We start from the raw sequence: 23,337 nt of genomic DNA, 5'->3' as shown, positions 1-23,337 counted from the left end.
AAATTAACTGTTCAGTCTATTAGAGGGGAAGGATGTTCCAGGTGCCCAAGTGTCCCCCAGCACTACCAACAGGAAGAAATTCTTCACTGTAAGGGTGGTGAGACACTGGCCCTGGTTGCCCAGAGAGGTGGCAGATGCCTCATCCCTGGAAATACTCCAGGTCAGGTTGAACAGGGCTCTGAGCAGCCTGCTCCAGTTGAAGATATCTCTGTTGACTGCAGGAGGGTTGGACTAGATGACCCTCCAAGGGTTCTTCCAACCCAAACTTGTCAATGATGACAAGATAACTTGCATATTTTCATGGGCAAATGTTGCTGCTGAGCCCAGAGGAGCCAAATCTCGCAGGAAGACTGAGCTAGGGACAAGGGACCACCTTGTGAAGCGAGGTGGGCTGGGAAGCTGCTAGCACCACAGCTCATTCCCCTTACATCAACCATTTACAAGTGGCAGCAGAGGGCACAGAACGAACCAAGCAGCAGAATGTTGCAAAATAAATGTATTTTTAGGTGTGAACCAAAGACAGCTTGCACGTGTCACAGGAAGGACATGCAGGGGAACACCGGGAAAGCTAAATCCAAGCATTTGGATAGGATTTAGAAACTCTTAAGGGCAGAAACCAGCTGTGATTGAGCACGGAGATTGCACACAGAAAGCTGCATGAACCTCCCTGTCCAAACCTGCCTTTCTTGGGACTAATTCCACCTCACACTTTAACCACTTCCCCCCACCCCAGCTTTTGGTCCCGTGCACTCCGACGTGGCCCCTTCAAAGGGCTTCAGCTTGGCCACGAAGCTGCCAGTCAGGAAGCACTCCTAACAGCAGAAGTTTTTGAAGTCTTTCAAAGCTTGTGATGTGGGGGAGGGAGACTGAGGATGGGACCCAGTGGCTTTAACAGCTCAAATCCGGTCCCGCCAGAGGGTATATGTGAGTGGGCACTGCTGAAAGACTCCTTGAAGCTGTTTGTGTGCACATGTAAAATCCTCTCAGCCTGATTCAAACCAGTTTATCCTGGGCAAACCTAAACACGGCTAAAACTTCTGCTTGCTTCCCTTCTGGAGACCACCAAGCTGGTTTAACAGCACCCAGCTCCATCACGCACAACTCCCTGCTCCTCACGCAGAGCTCCCAGCAATGTCTGGGGACTTGCCGTGTTTATCCGGGTGCTCAGCTGCCAGCAAAGCACCGCCTTTGCTTTCTACAGGTTAGCTGCCCTTGCAGCCCAGAGGACAAGCAGGCATGCTCTTCTGCTTCAGCAGGAGCAACCCCGCAGCCAGGCAGGGGGGTTTGGAGCCCAGGTTAGTTGTGGCAGCCTAGAAGACAGGCGGGCACAGTCAGGCAGCTGGCTTTCACCAGGCAAGGCACAGGGGCCGTGCTTGCAGCTCACAGCACGTTTTTCCTAGCCAAGCAGACCACATTCACCACTGTATTTCTCAACAGCTCCTTGGTCCAGCAGGTATCTCTTCACGATAAGCAGCCTGACAGCAAAGCACACCCCTGGGAAAGCTCCTCTGCGAGGACCTGCAGGGTGTTGCGAGACGCACGGAAGCCCAACCCTAATGCTGCACAGCACCAGGGAATGATGGCATCTGCTCATTGTAGCCACTGCTCAGCTCCTTCCACCACACAGCTCAAGGACACTGCTTGTCACCACTGCATGGCAGGAAGGACTTTGTCCCATCCAGAGAAGTTAAATCAGAGCTAGTTTGAACAGAAGCCTCAACGCTGTGGGAGCAACTCTGCTTGGTGGTGGTGAAGCAAAGGGTCTCCCACCAGAGGTGCTTCTATTACAAGGCAAGATAAATCTGTCACAAATCACCACAGATGTTTTGTGCTGGATTTGCTTTTTAAAGTCTGTTTTACTTGGGGAGGGCTTTGAGTGACTGCAGTGAGCAAAGCCTTACAGGCAGAGCTAGCCAGGTCTGGCAGCGCCCTCAGAAGACACTACGACAAGCGGCGGCTACAATAACCATCGGGATGTTTCAGGTTGCTTTCAGGGAAACACTCAGCTGTCCCCAAGTGTGGCCCTCTGATCTCTGCTGAGGCTGGACGCTGGAGAAACCAACCTTCCCGGCCAGTAGGGTGCTCCCTCTGAAGCCAAACAGCAGGAAGGTACAGTGCTTGAAAAGCCTCCACCTCTGCATCATCTTCCCATCATCAGCCACTCTTCCTCTATCCCTGGGCTCCAGGGGGATAGCAGGGCATGGGCAGAGCTCTGCCTGCCTCATGAACAAGGTTTCACTGTCTCTTTCCCCACCCCAGCAGCCACTCACTTTATCATGCCACAAACCTGCTCCTCACACAGAACTCCCAGCAATGTTTTGGGACTTGTATTTATCCAGGTGCTCAGCTGCCAGCAAAGCACCTCCTTTACTTTCTACAGGTTAGCTGTCCTTGCAGCCCAGAAGACAAGCAGGCATGCTCTTCTGCTTCAGCAGGAGCAACCCCACAGCCAGGCAGGTGGGTTTGGAGCCCAGGGTGCCATGAGGCTCGTGCCCCACAGGGCCAGTCATGCTCCACAGCATCCCTGGCCCTGGGGCAAACCAGCCACTGCTCCGCTCGGGCAGGGATTTTGGTTCTGTAGTCTGTGCTTATCTTTAGTCATCTGAGACAGGGACCTCCAATTATGGCATAAGCAATTTCTAACCCAAGGTTACTTCCTGTGACAGTTCCAAACTGGGTATTATAGGCCACTTGTACTGGGCTTGTGTGGCAAGTTTTCAGTAGCCTTCTGTGAGACGCCACCAGAAGCTTCCCCTGTGCCCAGTAGAGCCAATGGCAGTTGGCTCCGAGACAGGCTGACCATTGCTCAAGTCTGAGCCCATCAGCAATGTTGGTGGCACCTCAGGGATAACATAGTTAAAGAGAAATAATACTGCAGAAGGGCAGCTTCAGCCAGAGCAGAGATTCCCCTGCAGCCTGCAGTGAAGCCCATGGTAAGGCTGACTGTCCCTCTACAGCCCAAGGAGAGCTCTGCACTGAAGTAGGTGGAGAACCTGGGCTGGAGCCGACTCCTGGCAGACCCACGGCCCCATGGAGAGAGGAGTCCATGCTGGAGCAGGTTTGCTGCAGAACTTGTGACCCAACAGGGGACCTACACCGGAGCAGTGTGTTCCAGAAGGACTCTATCCTATGGAAGGGACCCACCTTGAGGCAGTTTGTGAAGAGTGCAGCTCATAGGAAGGACTCACACTGAAGAAGCTAATGATGAACTGTCTCCTGTGAAGGGCCTCCCCATGGTAGGGCAGAGGAAGAGGCAGAGACAAGGTATGAACTGACTGCAACCCCCATTCCTCATCTTTCTGGACTGCTGAGAGGGAGGAGGTGGAGAACCTCGAGGCTGAAGGCAACCTCAAGGAGAAGGGTAAGGTAAGGTGCCTCAAGATGCAGTTTCATTGCTTGTTACTCTAATTTGAGTGGTAATAAATTAATTTTCCTGAAGTGGAGTCCATTTTGCCCATGATAGTAACTGGTGAGTGATCTCCCCCTGTCCTTATCTCAACCCTTCCGTTGTATTTTCCCTCCCCTTTCCAGATGGGAAGGGCGGTGGCAGAGAAGCTTTGGTGGGCATCCAGCCAGAGTTAACTCACCTCACCAGCACAGAAAGGCACAAAACACTTTTTGGTTGAGCTACCACCCTTGATCCACTTATCTGTGAAATGGTGGTGCTGAGCACTGCTCTGTAAGGAGGGTGCTGGGCTCAGAGCAGTCCTAGCAGCTGGTGCAGCAGCGGCACGATGACAGTGGCACTGAAGCCGACCGAGGAGTAGGTGATGAATTTGTAGGGCACTTCCACTTCTGGTCGTCTCCGGGCTTCCAGGTCGGCCACGGGGAACTTGTAGTGGTAGCCCAGCACGCCAAGGACCAGGCTCTTCATGAGCCAGCGTGTCAGCAGAACAAACAGGATCCCTACGAAGAACCTGGCCAACATCACCGCCACCACTCGACTGGTGAGCAGGGGAAGTCTGAGCTGAAAGCCGTCCCCAGCGTAGGCGGCTGCAGCAAACTGATTGTTTAACCAAAATCCCACAGTTGCTCCTGCTCCTGCTCCTAAGATGGTAGTGGTGTCTCCTCTGGTAGGGCTGTAGAAGTCCAGCTTGGGGTAGTTGTAGCACAGGACAAGAGGCAGGGTGATGGAAACCAGTGGGCAGAAGGGGCTGGTCAACAACAAGTGGTCTATGGTGTCCCATGCAGGGTACAGGAGCACGAGCAGCACCGCCGAGATCAGCGCTCCGCCAATCACATCCTGTAAGGAGAAAGGGTTTGAAAGCTTTGTGACACCTGGAAAGCAAAACACAGCTCGTCAGGTTGTGCTGCTTTGAGCCCAGCTAGAACGTTCTGGTGAGAAGAATTAGAGTACAGGCTGTGGAAGGAAAACAAGGGTGATGTCGACCTCCCTCCTTGGCTTGCTGAGATGTGTAAGAATAAGAATCAAAACACAGATAGGGCACTCCTGCTGGGGCACTGCCCGAGCTGCATCTCTCTCTAGCCTCTCTCTGCCATTTCTCTGACTAAGCCACTTTGCTTCCTAACCCCCTGGCCAAACCTCCATTCTTCCTTGGGACTGGGGTAAGGTTGAGAGGGGCAGGGGGAAGGTGCAGGGGTGGTTGGGAGCCCCTCCTGGGCACTCAGGTTTCTGGGAGGGGAGTTGTGTTTCTGTATTCCCTTTTCCCTTGTCTATTTCTGTCTATAACTGTATATACTGTAAATGTCTGCTTGTCTATTGTGCCAGCTGTAAATATAAGCTTCATTCAATTGCCAGAGCTGCTGAGTCTAGTCTGGGTGATTTCTAAAGTGTGTGGGGGTGGGGAACACCCAAACCAGCATACAGGTGATGATGTCCCCCACAGCAAACTGCTGGCTAAGCTGTCAGCCCATGGCTTGGATGGCAACACTCTGTGCTGCGTTAGGAACTGGCTGGAGGGATGAGCCCAGAGAGTGGTGGTGAATGGTGCCACATCCAGCTGGCAGCTGTCACTAGTGGTGTCCCTCAGGGATCAGTGCTGGGCCCCATCCTCTTTAACATCTTCATAGATGATCTGGATGAGGGCATGGAGTCAGTCATCAGCAAGTTTGCAGATGACACCAAGCTGGGGGCAGATGTGGCTGGGTTGGAGGGCAGAAGGGCTCTGCAGCAGGACCTTGACCGCCTGCACAGATGGGCAGAGTCCAAGGGGATGGCTTCAATAGCTCCAAGTGCAGGATGCTGCACTTTGGCCACAGCAACCCCATGCAGAGATACAGGCTGGGGTCAGAGTGGCTGAGAGCAGCCAGACAGAGAGGGATCTGGGGGTGCTGATTGATACCCACCTGAACATGAGCCAGCAGTGTGCCCAGGTGGCCAAGAGAGCCAGTGGCATCCTGGCCTGCATCAGGAATGGTGTGGCCAGCAGGAGCAGGGAGGTCATTCTGCCCCTGTACTCTGCACTGGTTAGACCACACCTTGAGTGCTGTGTTCAGTTCTGGGCCCCCCAGTTTAGGAGGGACATTGAGATGCTTGAGCATGTCCAGAGAAGGGCAACGAGGCTGGGGAGAGGCCTTGAGCACAGCCCTACGAGGAGAGGCTGAGGGAGCTGGGATTGGTTAGCCTGGAGAAGAGGAGGCTCAGGGCAGACCTCATTGCTGTCTGCAACTACCTGAGGGGAGGTTGTGGCCAGGAGGAGGTTGCTCTCTTCTCTCAGGTGGCCAGCACCAGAACAAGAGGACACAGCCTCAGGCTGCACCAGGGGAAATTTAGGCTGGAGGTGAGGAGAAAGTTCTTCCCTGAGAGAGTCATTGGACACTGGAATGGGCTGCCCGGGGAGGTGGTGGAGTCGCCGTCCCTGGAGCTGTTCAAGGCAGGACTGGACGTGGCACTTGGTGCCATGGTCTGGCCTTGAGCTCTGTGGTAAAGGGTTGGACTTGATGATCTGTGAGGTCTCTTCCAATCCTGATGATACTGTGATACTGTGACACTGTGATAAGAGACTCTTGGTGGGTGCACAGCAACAGAGGAAGAGCCTGGAGCCAGTGATGTCACTGTCCACCTGCAGAGACAACCCAAACCTTGTGCTAGACTCATCCTTAGCCCTGTCCATGTGGATGTATCTACTGACCCGTATTTTTTCTCTGAACAAGTGAGATTCTTCCTGCTTTCACATTTTCAGCCCATCCTCCACCTCAATGGCAAAGGCACACAAGGAAAAGCTTCTTTCCTGGAGCAGGCTGACCAGAGAGGTTGTGGAGTCTCCTTCTCTAGAAAGGCTCCAAAACCAGCTGGACATATTCCTGGGCAACCTGTTCTGGGTGATCCTGTTTTAGCAGTGCAGTTGGACTGGTCCTTTCCAAACCCCACCATGCTGGGATCTTGTAACCTCAGGCATGCTATCACATACAACCTCTATACAACCCCTTTCCCTCTCAGAACCCTGCAAGTAATTTCATCTTATCAGCAGGATTAGCACTTCTTGCTTTGCATAGATGGGCAGATGACCTCTTCTGTTAGAGACAAGCTCCCAGCTCAGGGATAGAAGCTCTGGGGAAGCAGTGGCCAGAGCTGTGGGTTGTGGTGCCTGTCCTGTAAAGGCAAACTTTGGGCAGGAATACATCCAGAAGAAATTTATTGCACAGGTCTCTGAAATCCAGCTTGAAGTAAAGGTGAGCTCGTAGTTAAAGCCTAATTTATTAACAGAGGGGAGTAGGCACTCTGGAAACTTGGTTGCTGTCAACCACAAGGCTGGGAAAGGAGATGAGAGGTAAGCCCTAACAAAAGCCACCTGCACATGAGCTGATAAAAGCAAGAGAACCTTTTCACCTGTGCTGCTCACTCAGGAGGCAGCAGGGTTTGACCATTAGATGCTCTGCAAAAGCTGAAGCTATACACAGGCAGAAATATCCTCAAGACTGTTTCCCTGCTGCCAAGTCCTGGCAGTTGACTGCTACCAGAGTCACAGCCTCAAATGAATTATTTATGAGAAGTTAAGAGTTAGGCAGGACCAAGTGGACTTTTTCACCACACAAGTATTTAATGACTCTCCAGTATGGCTGAGCTTGAGCTGTTTGTAACTTCCAGGCAGTAGGTTCACAGCCCATCTGGTTTTAAGCAGCTCCCAGAGCCATTTCGCATGTTCCTAACACAAATTCCCACTCACATTTTCTCCCTCCCCCATGGCATGAGGGAATCCACAGATACAGCAGGAAGTTGTTCATTGTAAAATACCTCCAGGCATCAATGTTTCACCATAACCCATATTTTGATAGTGATTTGCAGATTGTAACTTGACACACAAGGGCATGTTTTGGCCCAAACCCAGGGAGCTGCATCAACACGGAAAAGCTGGACATTGCTCCCAGCACTGCTGCTCAAAAGTCCTAGAATCAGTCAGGGTTGGAAGGGACCACCAGGATCAGCCAGTTCCAACCCCCCTGCCATGCCCAGGGACACCCTACCCTAGAGCAGGCTGCACACAGCCTCAGCCAGCCTGGCCTCAAACACCTCCAGCCATGGGGCCTCAACCACCTCCCTGGGCAACCCATTCCAGCCTCTTACCACTCTCATGCTCAACAACTTCCTCCTCACCTCCAGGCTGACTCTCCCCCCCTCCAGCTCTGCTCCATTCCCCCCAGTCCTGTCACTTCCTGTGAGCCTCAAAAGTCCCTCCCCAGCTTTTTTGTAGGCTCCCTTCAGATGTGGAAGGCCACAAGAAGGTAACCTGGGAGCCTCCCCTTCTCCAGCCTGCACAGCCCCAACTCTTTCAGTCTGTGCTCACAGCAGAGCTGATGCAGCCTCTGAGCATCCTCCTGGCCCTGCTCTGGCCATGCTCCAGCGTCTCCACAGCCCTCTTGTCACAGGGGCTCCAGAACTGTCACCACTGCTACCTGCATTTCCCACACCACCTTAGAAGAAAGAGCCCTGATGTCCCAGTACACCTCCACATGTGATTAAGGAGGAAAGCTCAAACATTGCTCATGTGGTTTTTCTCTCTCAGCTACAGACTTCTAATCAAACATGAACCTTCCCCTGACAAAGGCTTGGGTCAGGTTTATCTGCTTGACTGCTCCTGGCCGTGGCACAGGCAGCATCCATCCAGCCCACTGATGATACCAAGCTGGAAGGACAGCTGACAATGCCAGCAGACTGCTGCTATCCAGAGACCTGGACGGGCTGCAGAGTTGGGCAGAGGGCAATCAAATCAAGTTCAACATGGGCAAGTGTAGAGCCCTGCCCCTGGGGAGGAGGAACCCCCAGCACAAGCTGACCTGCTGGAAAGCAGCTCTGTGGAGAAGGGCCCGGGAGTGGTGGTGGGCAAGAAATTCCCTGTGAGCCAGGAACGTGCTCTTGTGAACAAGAAGCTCTACCACTATCTGGGCGTGTCTGGGAGACTCTAGAGGGGAGCCGGAGCCATCCCTAGCCATGGCCATCCCCAGCAACTCCCTTTGGGTGTGGCCCCCGGAGCGCTGCGAGGAGGTGGCTAAGTTCTAACCCAACACCTTCTGGAGAGGCTTAGCAGCACAGCCTTCACGGTTTTCCCCCTCTTGCTTTTTAAACTAAGATGATGATGGGCAGAGGAGGGATGGCTTTGATTTCGGAGAAGAGCTTGCTTTCCAGACTGCCATCTGCGCTCCCGGAGTGGGACCTTCTCTCTCCGCAGCTGCGGGGAGCACTCCCAGGAAGCACATTCTTGCCTGTGTAAACAGATTAACCTTCCTGCCAGACCCGCAATTACACAGGAATTTTTAAATGAGGCCAGCCACGAATTTTGCTCAAGGTGCAGCACCACTGCAAGGGCTGAAAGCCTCCTGCTCCCCTGCCGGGTGCTCCACCGCCCTCGGCACAGGCAGGGCTGCGGGAGGCGCTCGGCGTGCGGGGCCACAGCGGGAGCCCAGCGAGCCTGCGCTGCATCCGCAGCAGCGCTGGAGCAGGGGGACTCTGCTCCTCTTTGCCACGCTGGTGAGACCTTCACCTGCAGTGCTGGGTTCAGCTTTGCGGTCATAAGCACGAGAGGGGCATGGACCTGTTGGAGCAGGTCCAGAAGAGGCCACAAGAAGTGACCCAAAGGCTGCAACCCCTCTGCTATGAAGAACGTGTCCAAGAAGGGTGAAAAGCCTGGAGCAGAGCCCTGTGAGGAGAGGCTGAGGGAGCTGGGGGTGTGCAGCCTGCAGAAGAGGAGGCTCAGGGCAGACCTCATTGCTGTCTGCAGGTACCTGAAGGGAGGCTGTAGCCAGGTGGGGTTGGGCTCTGCTGCCAGGCAAGCAGCAACAGAACAAGGGGACACAGTCTCAAGTTGTGTTGGGGTAGGTCTAGGCTGGATGTGAGGAGGAAGTTATTGTCAGAGAGAGTGATTGGCATTGGAATGGGCTGCCCAGGGAGGTGCTGGAGTTGCTGTCCCTGGAGATGTTGAAGCAAAACCTGGCTGGGGCACTCAGTGCCATGGTCTGGTTGATTGTGTAGGCTGGGTGCTAGGTTGGACTGGCTGAGCTTGGAGGTCTCTTCCACCCTGGTTGATTCTATAATTCTATGACAAGCTGAGAGAACTCAGGTTGCTCAGTCTGGAGAGGAGGAAGCCTCTAGAAGAGGAAGCCTCCAGGAGAAGAGGAAGCCTCCAGGGGAAGAGGAAGCCTCCAGGAGAAGAGGAAGCCTCCAGGGGAAGAGGAAGCCTCCAGGAGAAGAGGAAGCCTCCAGGGGAAGAGGAAGCCTCCAGGAGAAGAGGAAGCCTCCAGGGGAAGAGGAAGCCTCCAGGGGAAGAGGAAGCCTCCAGGGGAAGAGGAAGCCTTTTGGTACTTAAGGGGCTGACAAGAACAATGAGCACAGACTCTAGCAGGGTCTGCTAGGACAGGGCAGGGGGTGATGGTTTTAAACTAAAATAAGTGAGATTTAGACTGGATAGAAGGCAGAAATATGACACATTGAGGGTGGTGAGACACTGTTTCAGGTTGCCCAGAGAGGTGATAGGAGCCCCACATATAGATCCATTCCAGGTGAGGGTGAACAGGGCTCTGAAAAAACTGATTTAGTTGAAGATGTCCCTGGTGACAGTAGAGATGGCATTTAATACCCCTTCCAATCCAAACCACTGAGTCAAATAGAGAAATCCATACTGATGGCCCTGAAAAGGTTAAAAGACTGCTAAAAGCCTCCCTCTTGCCCCTGCTTTGGGAGCTGATGAAGTTCCTCCCTATACGACTGGCAGTGCTCCTGCTGGCACCTCTTTGGAACATGGTGCACTGGCACAGACACCATCAGTCACTGGTTCAAACCACTCAGATGTGCTCCAGGAAGAGAGACAGGAAAACTTCATCACTGGGCTGAGTCAGGGACTGAAAAGTGGGGCAAAGGTTTAAGAGGGACAGCAAAGGGTTGCTTTCTGAAGTACAACTCTCTTAGGGAAAAAAGCAAAGCAGCAAAAAACAACCTCCAACCAGTTCTGCTATCTCAAATGATCTTGGGTTCCTCAGAATTAAGCTTCAAAATGTGTCCAAACTTCTGCTTTGCCCTTTCCACACAACTCCATAATCCCTCTTTGCTGGTGCCTCGGACTCCATCATCTAAGACCTGCTTCTCTACACACAGAGGATGCTCTGATGTTGAGGTGGCAAAGGTGGGTTGTTGTAATTACATTATGTCTCTGCAGTGCAAGTTCATTGCTTTCACCCTGTCATGCTCTGCAGAAGCAGCCCAGGCAGCAGGTATTTGTTCCCTTTTCCCCAGGTACAGCAATTATTCCAGCCAGTGATGCAGATGGCTCTCACAGGCTCCCAGGTGACCTTCTTGTGGCCTTCCATAATCTGGAGGGGGCCTACAAAAAAGCTGGGGAGAGACTTTTTAGGCTCTCAGGGAGTGCTAGGACTGGGGGGGATGGAGCGAAGCTGGAGGTGGAGAGAGTCAGTGGAGGTGAGGAGGAAGTTGTTGAGCAGGAGTGTGGTGAGAGGCTGGAATGGGTTGCCCAGGGAGGTGGTTGAGGCCCCATGGCTGGAGGTGTTTCAGGCCAGGCTGGCTGAGGCTGTGTGCAGCCTGCTCTAGGGTAGGGTGTCCCTGGCCATGGCAGGGGGTTGGAACTGGCTGATCTTTGTGGTCCTTCCAACCCTGACTGATTCTGTGATTCTAGGATGTTAGGGGTTGGAAGGGACCCAAGGAGATCATCGAGTCCAACTCCCTGCCAGAGCAGGGCCACACAATCTAGCACAGATCACAGAGGAACACATCCAGACAGGCCTTGAAAGGCTCCAGGGAAGGAGACTCCACAACCTCTCTGAGCAGCCTGTGCCAGTGCTCTGGGACCCTTACAGGAAAGAAGTTCCCCCTTGTGTTGAGCTGGAACCTCCTGTGCTGCAGCTTACACCCACTGCTCCTTGTCCTATCCCTGGGAGCAGTGAGCAGAGCCTGTCCCCCATCTCCTGACCCCCAGCCCTCAGATATTTATAGACACTTATTAAATCCCCTCTCACTCTTCCCTTCTCCAGACTAAACAGCCCCAGGTCCCTCAGCCTCTCCTCATCAGGCAGTGCTCCATCATCCTTGTAGCCCTCTGCTGAACCTTCTCCAGCAGATCCCTGTCCCTCTTCAACTGGGGAGCCCAAGACTGAAGGCAGTATTAAAGATGAGGTCTCATACCAGCTGACTGCCTCTCCAGAAGGTCATCACACCTCTTCTAGAACTGACATGGCTGTGCTTTCTGAGGCCACCTTTGATCCAAAAGCACCACCAGCCACAGCCAAACACAGGCTGTATTTGTAGAGGGAAAACTATGAAAGTTGAGCACTGTAGCTTCAGTTAGTGCTTTAGCAAAGCACAGTGCAACCTCCTTGCTGCTCTTCTTCCAGTCCTCCAAAGGCACAAATTCAGTTGCAGTAACTCAGTGGGCGTACCTTGCACTTCACTTGCTTTAGAGGATCTCCAACATGAGTGTAGTGGGACTCTGCAACAGGCTGCCCAGGGAGGCTGTGGATGGTTCCTCCCTGCAGGTGCTTAAAGCCAGGCTGGATGAGGCCTCGAGCAGCTGAATCTAGTTGACAGGCATCCCTGCCCATGGTGGGGAGGTCAGAGTAGATGATCTCTAAGGTCTCTTCCAACCTAAGCCGCTCCATGATTCTGTGATTGATGTAAGGTGGACCCTGAAGCTGTCCCTGCTCACTGCAGGGGGATTGGACTAAATGACCTCTGCAGGCCTTTTCCAACCCAACCCATTCTATGAGTATGTGTCCTGGCAGTATAAATTTTCTAAGACCTCAGTTACAAACTCTTTAGGATTTTTGGGTGGTGGCTTGGCTGGGTGGCTGCTACACACTGGCCCCATGGCATCTTAGGCAGCTCAGGGTCTGAAGAATCCCTCAAAGTGTGGAAAATAGATCTGAATCACACTGCTTTCCCAAAGAACCTGCCAGTGGCAGTGGAACATCAGAACTTGTCACTCCAGAGGGATGCTACTCCCAGGGGTTGCCTCTGGGCAACTGTGACCAGGTCCACCCTCGCCACAAGACGCAGGAGAAGAGCCCAGTGAAGCAGATTTATGCTTCTGCCAGGCAGCACTGCTCACACTTAGCTGAGGAGCTGCCCTGTTTTTATCATGTCAAAGGCACAAAGAACTTCTTCTTCACCATAAAAACCCATCTCAATTTAGAAGAGTCTTTCATTGTGATGGACCAGCAAGGGAAGCATGCAAAGAATTTTTACTGACAGACTTAAGGTCACTAGCCAAGAAAGGGTGTCTCTGACTTTGATTGCAGATATTGGTTACATCCACTACAGCTGGAGGGAAAGGTCAAGCTGTATTTTAAATATAACCTTAATCTCATAAGGGCTCCCTTTCCTAGAGCCAGCAAGCCTCCTTATTACGAACATAATTATTATGGAGTGGAAAAAACACAGTTGTTTATGCAGATGCAACCCACCAACAGTTCAGATGGTGGAAGGAGTCCAGAGAAGAGCAACGAAGCTGGTGAAAGGCCTGGAACACAAACCCTGTGAGGAGAGGCTGAGGGAGCTGGGGGTGTGCAGCCTGCAGAAGAGGAGGCTCAGGGTAGACCTCATTGCTGCCTACAACTATGTGAAGGGAGGCTGTAGCTGGGTGGGGTTGGGCTCTGCTGCCAGGCAAGCAGCAACAGAACAAGGGGACACAGCCTCAAATTGTGGCAGGGGAGGTCTAGGCTGGCTGTTAGGAGGAAGTTGTTGTCAGAGAGAGTGATTGGCATTGGAATGGGCTGCCCAGGGAGGTGGTGGAGTTGCCATCCCTAGAGGTGTTGAAGCCAAGCCTGGCTGGGGCACTTAGTGCCATGGATGGGGCACTTAGTGCCATGGTCTGGTTGATTGTCTAGGGCTGGGTGCTAGGTTGGGCTGGCTGAGCTTGGAGGTCTCTTCCAACCTGGTTGATTCTATGATCCATACCGAGCTCCTGTGAGGAAGCTGCCAGGCATTGCTGTCCAGCCTTGGGAAGCTGAGCCACCCCTCCAACCATTCTATGTGACAGATCAATACCAGCTATGTATAATCAAAGCTAAGCTGAAACCTGTGCTCAAAGCAGGGCTGTCACCTCTCAATAGCCCTGCCCAACTCTGCCATATGAAGCCAGAGATAGGACTACTTTTGGAGCATTTGCAGGTCTCAGCCCCTCACCAATGAATTTCCTCCCCGTTGAAAACAAGCAGCTCACCACAGCATCAAGTGCCACGTCCCTGCAGGGTCACACGGGCTTGCTGTCCCCCGGGGGCAGCTCCCTTGTCAGGGCTGACCCTCTCTTGGTCCAGGCGTGACTCACCCACCTGCTATTCCTAGCCTGACACTCCCAGGCTGAACCAGCCTGAATGCATCCCGCTGACAACAGTGATACTATTGCACAAAGGCTGAGCTGGGGAGCAGCAGCAGTTGCCCAAGTGCATTCCACACAATTAGAATTACCAAACAGAGCTCTCCAGTTGAGAGGCCACCTCGACCTCACCCAGCTGCTCGGCCCCCGCACACCGCTGCTGCTCTAATCAGCTCCGTAATGCCCTTCCAGACTTAAATAGCAATAGCCTGAGGGCTTCCTCACCGCTGCCTTTCAACAGGCAGCCTGAAATTTACTGCTCCCCTGCATCTTCCTGGGGTGGCACAGCCAAGGCAGCACCTACATCACTTGAGGAGTGGGAGCTGGGGATGGAAGGAGGCAAGCAGAGGTGGGCTCACGACCGCTGCAGGGCATCCTTACCAGGACCGTGTGCATCCCCGTGTAGAGCCTGCTGAGGCACACCAGCGTGGAGAACACAAATGCTGCTGCCAGACCGAGCTCAAAGGGGTACTGTGGAAAAGGAAGAAAAGCAGAAGCAGACCCATTACACCCTTGTCTCTTTTAGCACCCACAGCTCTGAAACACGGCTACACATGAATCCAAGCACCCAGGCTCAGGGTGCCACACTGCAAAGCGCCTCCTGAGCTTCTGAAGGAAAGGTGGTAGGTGCCCCAGCCCTGGAAACACTCTAGACCAGGTTGGATGGGGCTCTGAGCAACCTGCTTTAGTTGAAGGTGTCCCTGATGACTGCAGGAGACTGAACTATCTTTTAAAGTTCTCCTCCATTCCAGATCATTCTGGGACTCTGTACTGCCTCAAAGAGATTAGCTGGATCCAAGACCAGACCTCACGTGAGCCAAAGTGCAGGTTTTGGCCAGAAGGTCACCTCCTGATCACTGCCCTTGCAGAAGCCTAGCCTCAGTGTAGGGAAACTTGGGAAACAGATGGCATTTGAAGAGCTTTCCTCTGTGATATCTACCTGCTTAATCCAGGTTGGTGCTAAAGACCCTAAGAAAGGCAACAAAGCTGGTGAGGGCCTGGAGCACAAACCCTATGAGGAGAGGCTGAGGGAGCTGGGCCTGTTTAGCCTGGAGAAGAGGAGGCTCAGGGGTGAGCTTATTACTGTCTACAACTACCTGAAGGGGCATTGTAGCCAGGTGGGGGGTGGCCTCTTCTCCCAGGCAACCAGCAATAGAACAAGGGGACACAGTCTCAAGTTGTGCCAGGGTAGGTATAGGCTGGATGTTAGGAAGAAGTTCTTCCCAGAGAGAGTGATTGGCATTGGAATGGGCTGCCCAGGGAGGTGGTGGAGGCACCGTCCCTGGGGGTCTTCAAGAAAAGCCTGGATGAGGCACTTAGTGCCATGGTCTGGTTGATTGGATAGGGCTGGGTGCTAGGTTGGACTGGCTGAGCTTGGAGGTCTCTTCCAACCTGGTTGATTATATGTTTCTATGATTCTATGTTGCACAAGCACCACTCGAGACTGGACTACAAGCTCAGCCCACCCAAGGGCTGTGATGGCCAGAGCCTGGCCAGTAGACTGATCAATAGTCCTCGGCAGCAGGCTGGGAGGGAAAAGTCAATGTCTGGGCTGAAACCACAGTCCAGTTAATAGGTTAGACAGGACCACTCTTTCTTGTGACACATAAAATGTAGTCATCTTCTGATGAAGCTGGGTTTGCTTAGTTCCCTCTCTGAGTTACCTACAAACACAGAAAGAAGCATTGAAATAACACTTACAAAGGAGGGGGGGAAGCCAAACAACCACAGAAAAAAAGAGTAAACAGCCCCCAAAAAAACAAACCCAAATGAAACACAGTCTTGATGAAGAATAAGCTTAACATATCAGCCCTTAATCTATTCGTTCAACTACTGGAGCTGAGCAGGCTGATGGGCTCCTTTCCATCCATCCAGAGACTTTTCCCAACCCCAAATCTAAGTGAATTGAACTAATTCACCCGGTTTGACACAAAGTCTTCACCCACTGCTGAAAGGCTGATGGCTGAGCAGGGGGGCACAGGTCAGCACAAAGGTGCTGCTGTGGAAATGTGAAGCACAACAACTCACTTCTCGCCCTTTCTCCCCAGGGCATCCTCCGGAGTAGCCAGCTTGGCCCCGGCTGCAGATGTCACTCCCACTTCATAAAACGCTCTTTACCCCCTCACTTCTCTAAGCCCCCGGAGGATTTACACCCATTTTACTCCCCTCTCAGCAGGCAGCCCGGGAGCCAGCTCAGATCAGTAATTGCTGAGCAGAGCAGCTTGCAAAGGGAGCAGCAAAATGCACTGCTAGAGTGTTCTTTCTTAGTAGAAGCAACTGAATCATTCATTATTGTACAACAGCCTTATTGGCTCGGAGTAGTCTCCAAGAGGCTCAAGACAGAACAGAAAGAGCTGTGAGCCTCACTAGGAGCTTAGCAATTGAGAGTGAAGCACTGCTGACCACTGCAGCTCTGATCCGTGCGATGGATTTGACCCTCCAGGCAGGACTGATAAATATCCTACCCTATGGCTCCTTCTCCCCATCCTCACCTAGCTCCCAGGCTGCTCCAAACAGTTACCTATTACCAGATTGGCAGTCATAGAGTCATAGATTCAGTCAGGGTTGGATCTTTGTGGTCAAGGATCATCTGTCTCACTTGAACCAGGGAGCCCAGAACTGGACACAGTACTCCAAATGTGGCCTCCCTAGGGCAGAGTAAAGGGGCACAAGAACCTCCCTCAACTTTCTGGCCACACTTTTCTCTTTATGCCATAATCATTAAGCCATGTCATGGAATCACAGAATCAGCCATGGAGCATCTCTCTGAGGAGGAAAGACTGAAAGGCCTGAGGCCATTTAGCCTGGAGAAGGCTGAGACTGCAACTTCTCAATGCTTGTCAACATCTAAGGGGCAGGGGGCAAGAGGATCATAGAATCATAGAATCAGTCAGGGTTGGAAGGGACCACAAGGAGCAGCCAGTTCCAACCCCCCTGCCATGCCCAGGGACACCCTACCCTAGAGCAGGCTGCACACAGCCTCAGCCAGCCTGGCCTCAAACACCTCCAGCCATGGGGCCTCAACGACCTCCCTGGGCAACCCAGTCCAGCCTCTCACCACTCTCATGCTCAACAACTTCCTCCTCACCTCCAGCCTCACTCTCTCCACCTCCAGCTGTGCTCCATTCCCCCCAGTCCTGTCACTCCCTGACAGCCTCAGAAGTCCCTCCCCAGATTTTTTGTAGCCCCCTTCAGATGCTGGCAGGCCACAAGAAGGTCACCTGGGAGCCTCCTCTGCTGCAGCCTGCACAGCCCCAACTCTTTCAGTCTGTGCTCACAGCAGAGCTGCTGCAGCCTCTGAGCATCCTCCTGGCCCTAAGGCTGGCCCCAGCTTTGGGCACCAATGACATCCTCAGTCATTCGTGTGCTGCAGGCAGGAGCAAAGCCCACTGCTCCATGGCTAGGACCAGACAGGCAGAGAGATTAAACTGATCCCAAGATCTCAGTGTCACTCAGAGATCTCCATTTCCATCAGTTACAACCCCAGGACACATCAATTAGGTGGGCACCGTTTGTCTCTGCACACACTTTAGCACTGCAAGGAGGACACCCAAGGACCTGCTGACCGTAGAATCATAGACTCACAGAATGGTTTGGGTTGGAATGGACATTTAAAGGTCATTTAGTCCAACCCCTCTACAAGAGCTTTATGGCACTTAGGTTTTTGTGAGGTAAGGAAAGCACCCCTGGCTCTGCCCAGTGTTGGGCTACCAGCATACACCATTGCTGTCTGCAGCTACCTGAAGGGAGGCTGTAGCCAGGTGGGGTTGGGCTCTTCTGCCAGGCAAGCAGCAACAGAACAAGGGGAGACAGTCTGAAGTTGTGCCAGGGCAGGTCTAGGCTGGATGTTAGGAGGAAGTTGTTGTAAGAGAGAGTGATTGGCATTGGAATGGGCTGACAGGGAGGTGGTGGAGTCACCGTCCCTGGAGTTGTTCAGGAAGACACTGGCTGAGGCACTTAGTGCCATGGTCTGGTTGATTGTCTAGGGCTGCGTGCTAGGTTGGGCTGGCTGAGCTTGGAGGTCTCTTCCAACCTGGTTGATTCTATGATTCTATGATTTCATTCATACAACAGCAGCAGGTTCATGCACTTGGAACTATAGGATGCTTGCATATATCTCTGCATTACTTTCCCCACCTTGGGCACTTTATTTCTCTGAAAGGTTTACTACCCAGAGCCCATTTCTCCATGGTGATTTACTTTTGTGCCATTTTATGAATCCAGATACACATTTCCTGTACTGTAGCAATAATAATCTCCTGGAATCTTCACACTCAAGCATGTTTCTCAGCTCTCCCAAGTGTATTTCAAAGGCAAACACTTGTAGCCAAAAGGGCTCACAGTGCAGGTTGCCTTGGGAAGTAGTAGATACCCCATCCCTGGAAACCTTCCAGGTCAGGTTGGAGAGGACTCTGGAGTTGAAGGTCTCCTTGCTCACTGCAGGGGTTTTGGACTAGATGATCTTTGAAGCTCCCTTCCAACCCAAACCAGTCTGTGATGACAGATATAGAAATAAATGTATTAGCCAGTTGTGGTCAACAAGAAGGCAAAGTACTCATCTGTGAATGCAAATACAGAGCTCCTCTGAAAGTGGCACCAGCTTAGGCTTGCTGGTTTTGTGCAGCTTGCTGGAAACAGACATATCCATCTCTTTTTCTCCTTTTTCTTTCTCTTTGTACCCTTACCTTGTACTGGTTCATGGTTGCGATGAAGAAGGAGAAGGAGATGGCAGTGGCTGCCATGGCATGGGTAGAAGGCATCCCATACTCTGCAACTGTCCTCATTTCCAGCTTAACGACAGGTGGTGAGAGGGGCCGAGGCCACTTGAGGAGGTCCTTGGAGACCTGCCCTATGTACATCACTATCTGGGGAGAGAAAAAGGCCACCAGGCCGTCAGTCAGCTCAGGCGATCCCTACTCAGCTCACCCAAGAATCTATTTCCCAGCACCACCCCAAGAGCAGAATTTACCCCCTGAATTATTAAAGGGGTTTCCATTATCCTGGTCAGCAAAGCCAACTGTGGTTTGTCTGCCCCCACCTTGTAACCCAACCAGAAGCAGGACCCAGAGGAGAGCTCCCTGATGAGATGCAGTAACACAAGCTGGTGTGACACAGACAGCTGGTTCCCACCCTGTGCAAGAGGAGTTGAAGTTTCCTTCCTATCCTTTACAACACCTCTTTTGCAAAGCAAACAGCCCTAAGAGACATTCTTACACCACTACCTTCAAACCGCTGCCTTGCCCAGCTGCATCCCTCCCTGCTCCACAGCAGCTCCCTGGGGATAGCACCAGATTACCTATTCCCAGCATTGCCCAATCCTCCCAGCACCCAAAGAGCCCTGCTGGGACACACCACTGCTGTGGTTATTCAATAACCCAGTGGTGTGGCTATTAAAGGACAGACTGGCATGGCTGTTATTAATAACTTGGCATCCTTAGGGAAGTAGCAGAGAGAAAAGTGGATGAGCAACACAAGGTGCAGGTTCTCCTGCTTAACTCCCCAGCAAGAAAAGGCTTTTGGGCACTGCTTGGGACACCAGAGGTCTAAGCCAATTAAGGTGTAATTAGCTTCTAAGCACCACAACACAGTCATCTGGGGGAAAATGTGGCACACACAGCTCACTGAGAACAGAAACTACAGGAAGCAGAGCCAAGATGTAAAAATGGACAGCACCCAACAGCACTCAGGGCATTTGAGATCACTGGAGGTTAGGGGCTCAAAGGGATCTCAAAAGATCATCCAGTTCATGCTCCCCTGCCAGAGAAAGATCACTTACACCAGAGCATGCAGATAGGATGCAACCCATCCAACAGCTCCTGGGGCACCCACTGTGCTGATATGCTCAGCACCCTCTTCCCAAAGCCAGCGAGCTCTGAGTATCCACAGGGGAAAACTGATGATCCAGAGCCACCCAAGGCTGTCCTGGATGATCTATTTCCTTTCTATTGCTACCCTCTGTTGCTGCTTGCCTGGCAGAAGAGCTCAGCCCCACCTGGCTAAAGCCTCCCTTCAGGTAGCTGCAGATAGCAATGAGCTCTGCCCTGAGCCTCCTCTTCTGCAGGCTGCACACCCACCACCCCTGGGGAGGGGTCAAGACCCCTAGGGTCAGGTTCAGGGTTACTCCCCCTGCAGTGTTAACCCTATACAACCCCCAGCTCCCTCAGCCTCTCCTCACAGGGCTGTGCTCCAGGTCCCTCCCCAGACAGACAGAGTGCAAAGAAAGGGCTGCAAATCAAAGCCAACCTTTTTGCTCTGTTGCAATACAAAGACCCAGGTTAACTGGCATCTGTCACTCAAGCTCCCTCGCCGTGTGAGACGGCTGGCTGCTCTGCTTCTCACGCCCCCACTAGCAAAGGAGGGGTCTTAAAATAACATCCTGCCCATGCTGGTGTTCACCATATGCCAGGACAGCAGCACAACCCTCCACTGCCACATTTGTCACCAGCCACATCGCATCCTTCTCTCTCTTTCTCCCCCACCAGCCACTTGAACAACTACTTCATGTTAAAAGACAGACATCAGGATTCAGGAAAGAGCCAGATTATCAGGGTCCATCACCCCCCCTCTCCAGGGTGAAGGGTGCCCCAGAGCTTGGCAAAGTGCCTGCTGCCGCCCTTGCATTCCTCACCCCGTGAGTGGCATAACCACCTCGTTATCAGCCATGCCTGGCCGCTCCCACCGTGCTCTGCCGCACCGGGCATAGGGCAGGCAGCAAGCGCCGTGCCCCGCACCCTGCGCTGCAGACAAAGGCTCCAGTGCCTTAAAGAAGCCACCGCCTGGGTTTGCTTGCCTCCTGCTACCCGGTCCCATACGGCTGCAGATGTGTCTTTGGAAGTTAATTCAATTCCAAGGTTGAAAGCAAAATTACTCACTCCAACAGAACCTGGCCAGGCCCAGAGGGTGGTGAATGGTGTCACATCCAGCTGGCAGCTGTCACCAGTGCTGTGCCCCAGGGATCAGTGCTGGGCACAGTCCTGATCAGTATCTACATTCATGGTCTGGACCAGGGGATTGAGTCCAGCATCAGTAAGTTTGCAGATGACACCAAGCTAGGAGCAGTGTGGAGCTGTTGGAAGGTAGGAGAGCCCTGCAGAGGGACCTGGCCAGGCTGGATGGGTGGGCAGAGGCCAATGAGATGAGATTGAACAAGGCTAAGTGCAGGGTTCTGCACTTTGGCAACAACAGCTCCAGGCAGTGCTACAGGCTGGGGCCAGAGTGGCTGAGAGCAGCCAGGCAGAGAGGGACCTGGGGGTGCTGGGAGAGAGGAGCTGAAGATGAGGCAGCAGTGCCCAGGTGGGCAGCAGAGCCAATGACATCCTGGGCTGGCTCAGGAGCAGTGTGGGCAGCAGGACAAGGGAGGTTCTTCTGCCCCTGTGCTCAGCACTGCTCAGGCCACACCTTCAGTGCTGTGTCCAGTTCTGGACTCCTCAATTCAAGAGAGATGTTGAGGTGCTGGAAGGTGTCCAGAGAAGGGCAGCAAGGCTGGGGAGGGGCCTGGAGCACACTCCTGTGAGGAGAGGCTGAGGGAGCTGGGGGTGTGCAGCCTGCAGAAGAGGAGGCTCAGGGCAGACCTCATTGCTGTCTACAACTACCTGAAGGGAGGCTGTAGGCAGGTGGGGTTGGGCTCTTCTGCCAGGCAAGCAGCATCAGAACAAGGGGACACAGTCTCAAGTTGTGGCAGGGGAGGTCTAGGCTGGATGTGAGGAGGAAGTTGTTGTCAGAGAGAGTGATTGGCATTGGAATGGGCTGCCCAGGGAGGTGGTGGAGTTGCTGTCCCTGGAGGTGTTGAAGCCAAGCCTGGCTGGGACACTTAGTGCCATGGTCTGCTTGGTTGGCCAGGGCTGGGTGCTAGGTTGGACTGGCTGAGCTTGGAGGTCTCTTCCAGCCTGGTTGATTCTATGATTCTCTGATAAAGCATTGAGGCTACCACTTGTGATACCATCTGGGAGGCAAGGTAGGAGCAGCCAGTTCATCAGCAGTCCTCTGTAATAACGACTTCCACCTGTTGCAGTATTATTAGCTGCAGTAGGCAAGAGCTCCAGCAGAAAGGAAATGAGTCATCTTTGACATGAAGGCTGTGCTGGCACTGTTCTGATGGTGAAAAACAGGCTGAACAGTGGAGGTGGTATGGGCAAGCAGCACCACCAGGCAGCTTCACAACCTGCCATTCCAGGTTAAATTCTGACCCTCCTAGTGTTTAAAAATACATATAGGATAGATAGGTGCAGTGAAGAGAGGTGAGACAACCTCTCTAAAATATGAAGAGGAGTCTAGAATACTTCCTGGCTGATCTCTGAAGGACCAGACCTTTGCCTTCAGCCTACCTGGGTGCTGCACACGTGGTTTTGCACACAGCATCCCAGGTTGTTTGGCAGAAGCAGCAGTTGTGGGCACAGTAAAACATCCCCCACCTGTGGAAGTGGCAGGATTCCCCCAGGAAGGTGGAAGATGACAAGCTCACTGTGCTAAAAGCCACCCAACACAGGTGCTGCTCAGGTTGTTGTCTCCCCACATGCTAGTTGCAAGTGGCTTGAGGATCCCAGGGCTCCAGCCAGAGCCCAGCCACAGAGCATTTTAACAACCCCAAGGAACAAGCACAAAGCCAAAGTCCTCAACAAGTACTAGAGACCACATCCATGGTGGCCTCTGACAAGGGTTTTGCAGACAGGCACTTAGAGTATGATATTTCATGGCAAGATATATCCTGCTTGCACACTTGCATCCTCTGTGGGTGGCAGGCACCTGCCCCAGTTAAGCAGCACACTCTCATTTAAGCCATATATTGTCCTGGCCTTACTTCTCCACCTCAGGAAAGCAACAAGCAGCCTGAAAGCTTTTCCCATTGTTGGCTTTTTTCAACACAACAGATGAGAAAACTCCATTAATAAATGCTGCAAACCATGGCCATGGAAACACCAAAGAGGAGAAAGGATATGGAGAGCTGGGGGACAGGCTAAGCCTTACCTGCACTCAAAAATCATTGGTGGAAACACCAAAGAGGAGAAAGGATATGGAGAGCTGGGGGACAGGCTAAGCCTTACCTACACTCAAAAATCATTGATGGAAACACCAAAGAGGAGAAAGGATAATGGAGAGCTGGGGGACAGGCTAAGCCTTACCTACACTCAAAAATCATTGGTGGAAACACCAAAGAGGAGAAAGGATAATGGAGAGCTGGGGGCAGGCTAAGCCTTACCTGCACTCAAAAATCATTGGTGGAAACACCAAAGAGGAGAAAGGATAATGGAGAGCTGGGGACAGGCTAAGCCTTACCTGCACTCAAAAATCATTGATGGAAACACCAAAGAGGAGAAAGGATATGGAGAGCTGGGGGACAGGCTAAGCCTTACCTGCACTCAAAAATCATTGATGGAAACACCAAAGAGGAGAAAGGATAATGGAGAGCTGGGGGACAGGCTAAGCCTTACCTGCACTCAAAAATCATTGGTGGAAACACCAAAGAGGAGAAAGGGTATGGAGAGCTGGGGGACAGGCTAAGCCTTACCTACACTCAAAAATCATTGGTGGAAACACCAAAGAGGAGAAAGGATAATGGAGAGCT

At 52.7% G+C, this 23,337-nt stretch overlaps 1 protein-coding gene across 1 annotated transcript in view; it reads right to left on the bottom strand.

Moving 5' to 3' along the window:
• Positions 1 to 480: 480 nt before the first annotated feature.
• SGPP2 (sphingosine-1-phosphate phosphatase 2) overlaps positions 481 to 23,337 on the bottom strand; it is a 48,410-nt gene continuing 25,553 nt past the window's right edge. Inside the window, exons 3-5 of the mRNA XM_064152786.1 lie at positions 18,461 to 18,640; positions 14,157 to 14,246; positions 481 to 4,243 (exon numbers count right to left, since the gene is read on the bottom strand). Coding sequence (XP_064008856.1) covers positions 3,698 to 4,243; positions 14,157 to 14,246; positions 18,461 to 18,640 — 816 coding nt within the window. The 3' untranslated portion in view covers positions 481 to 3,697. The remainder of the gene's footprint in view (positions 4,244 to 14,156; positions 14,247 to 18,460; positions 18,641 to 23,337) is intronic.

The sequence above is a fragment of the Pogoniulus pusillus genome, chromosome 13 (genome assembly GCF_015220805.1).
Source record: "Pogoniulus pusillus isolate bPogPus1 chromosome 13, bPogPus1.pri, whole genome shotgun sequence".
In the NCBI taxonomy this organism is placed as follows: domain Eukaryota; kingdom Metazoa; phylum Chordata; class Aves; order Piciformes; family Lybiidae; genus Pogoniulus; species Pogoniulus pusillus.
Note: the sequence above shows the minus strand (reverse complement) of the source record. Positions and strands in the feature narration are given on the sequence as shown.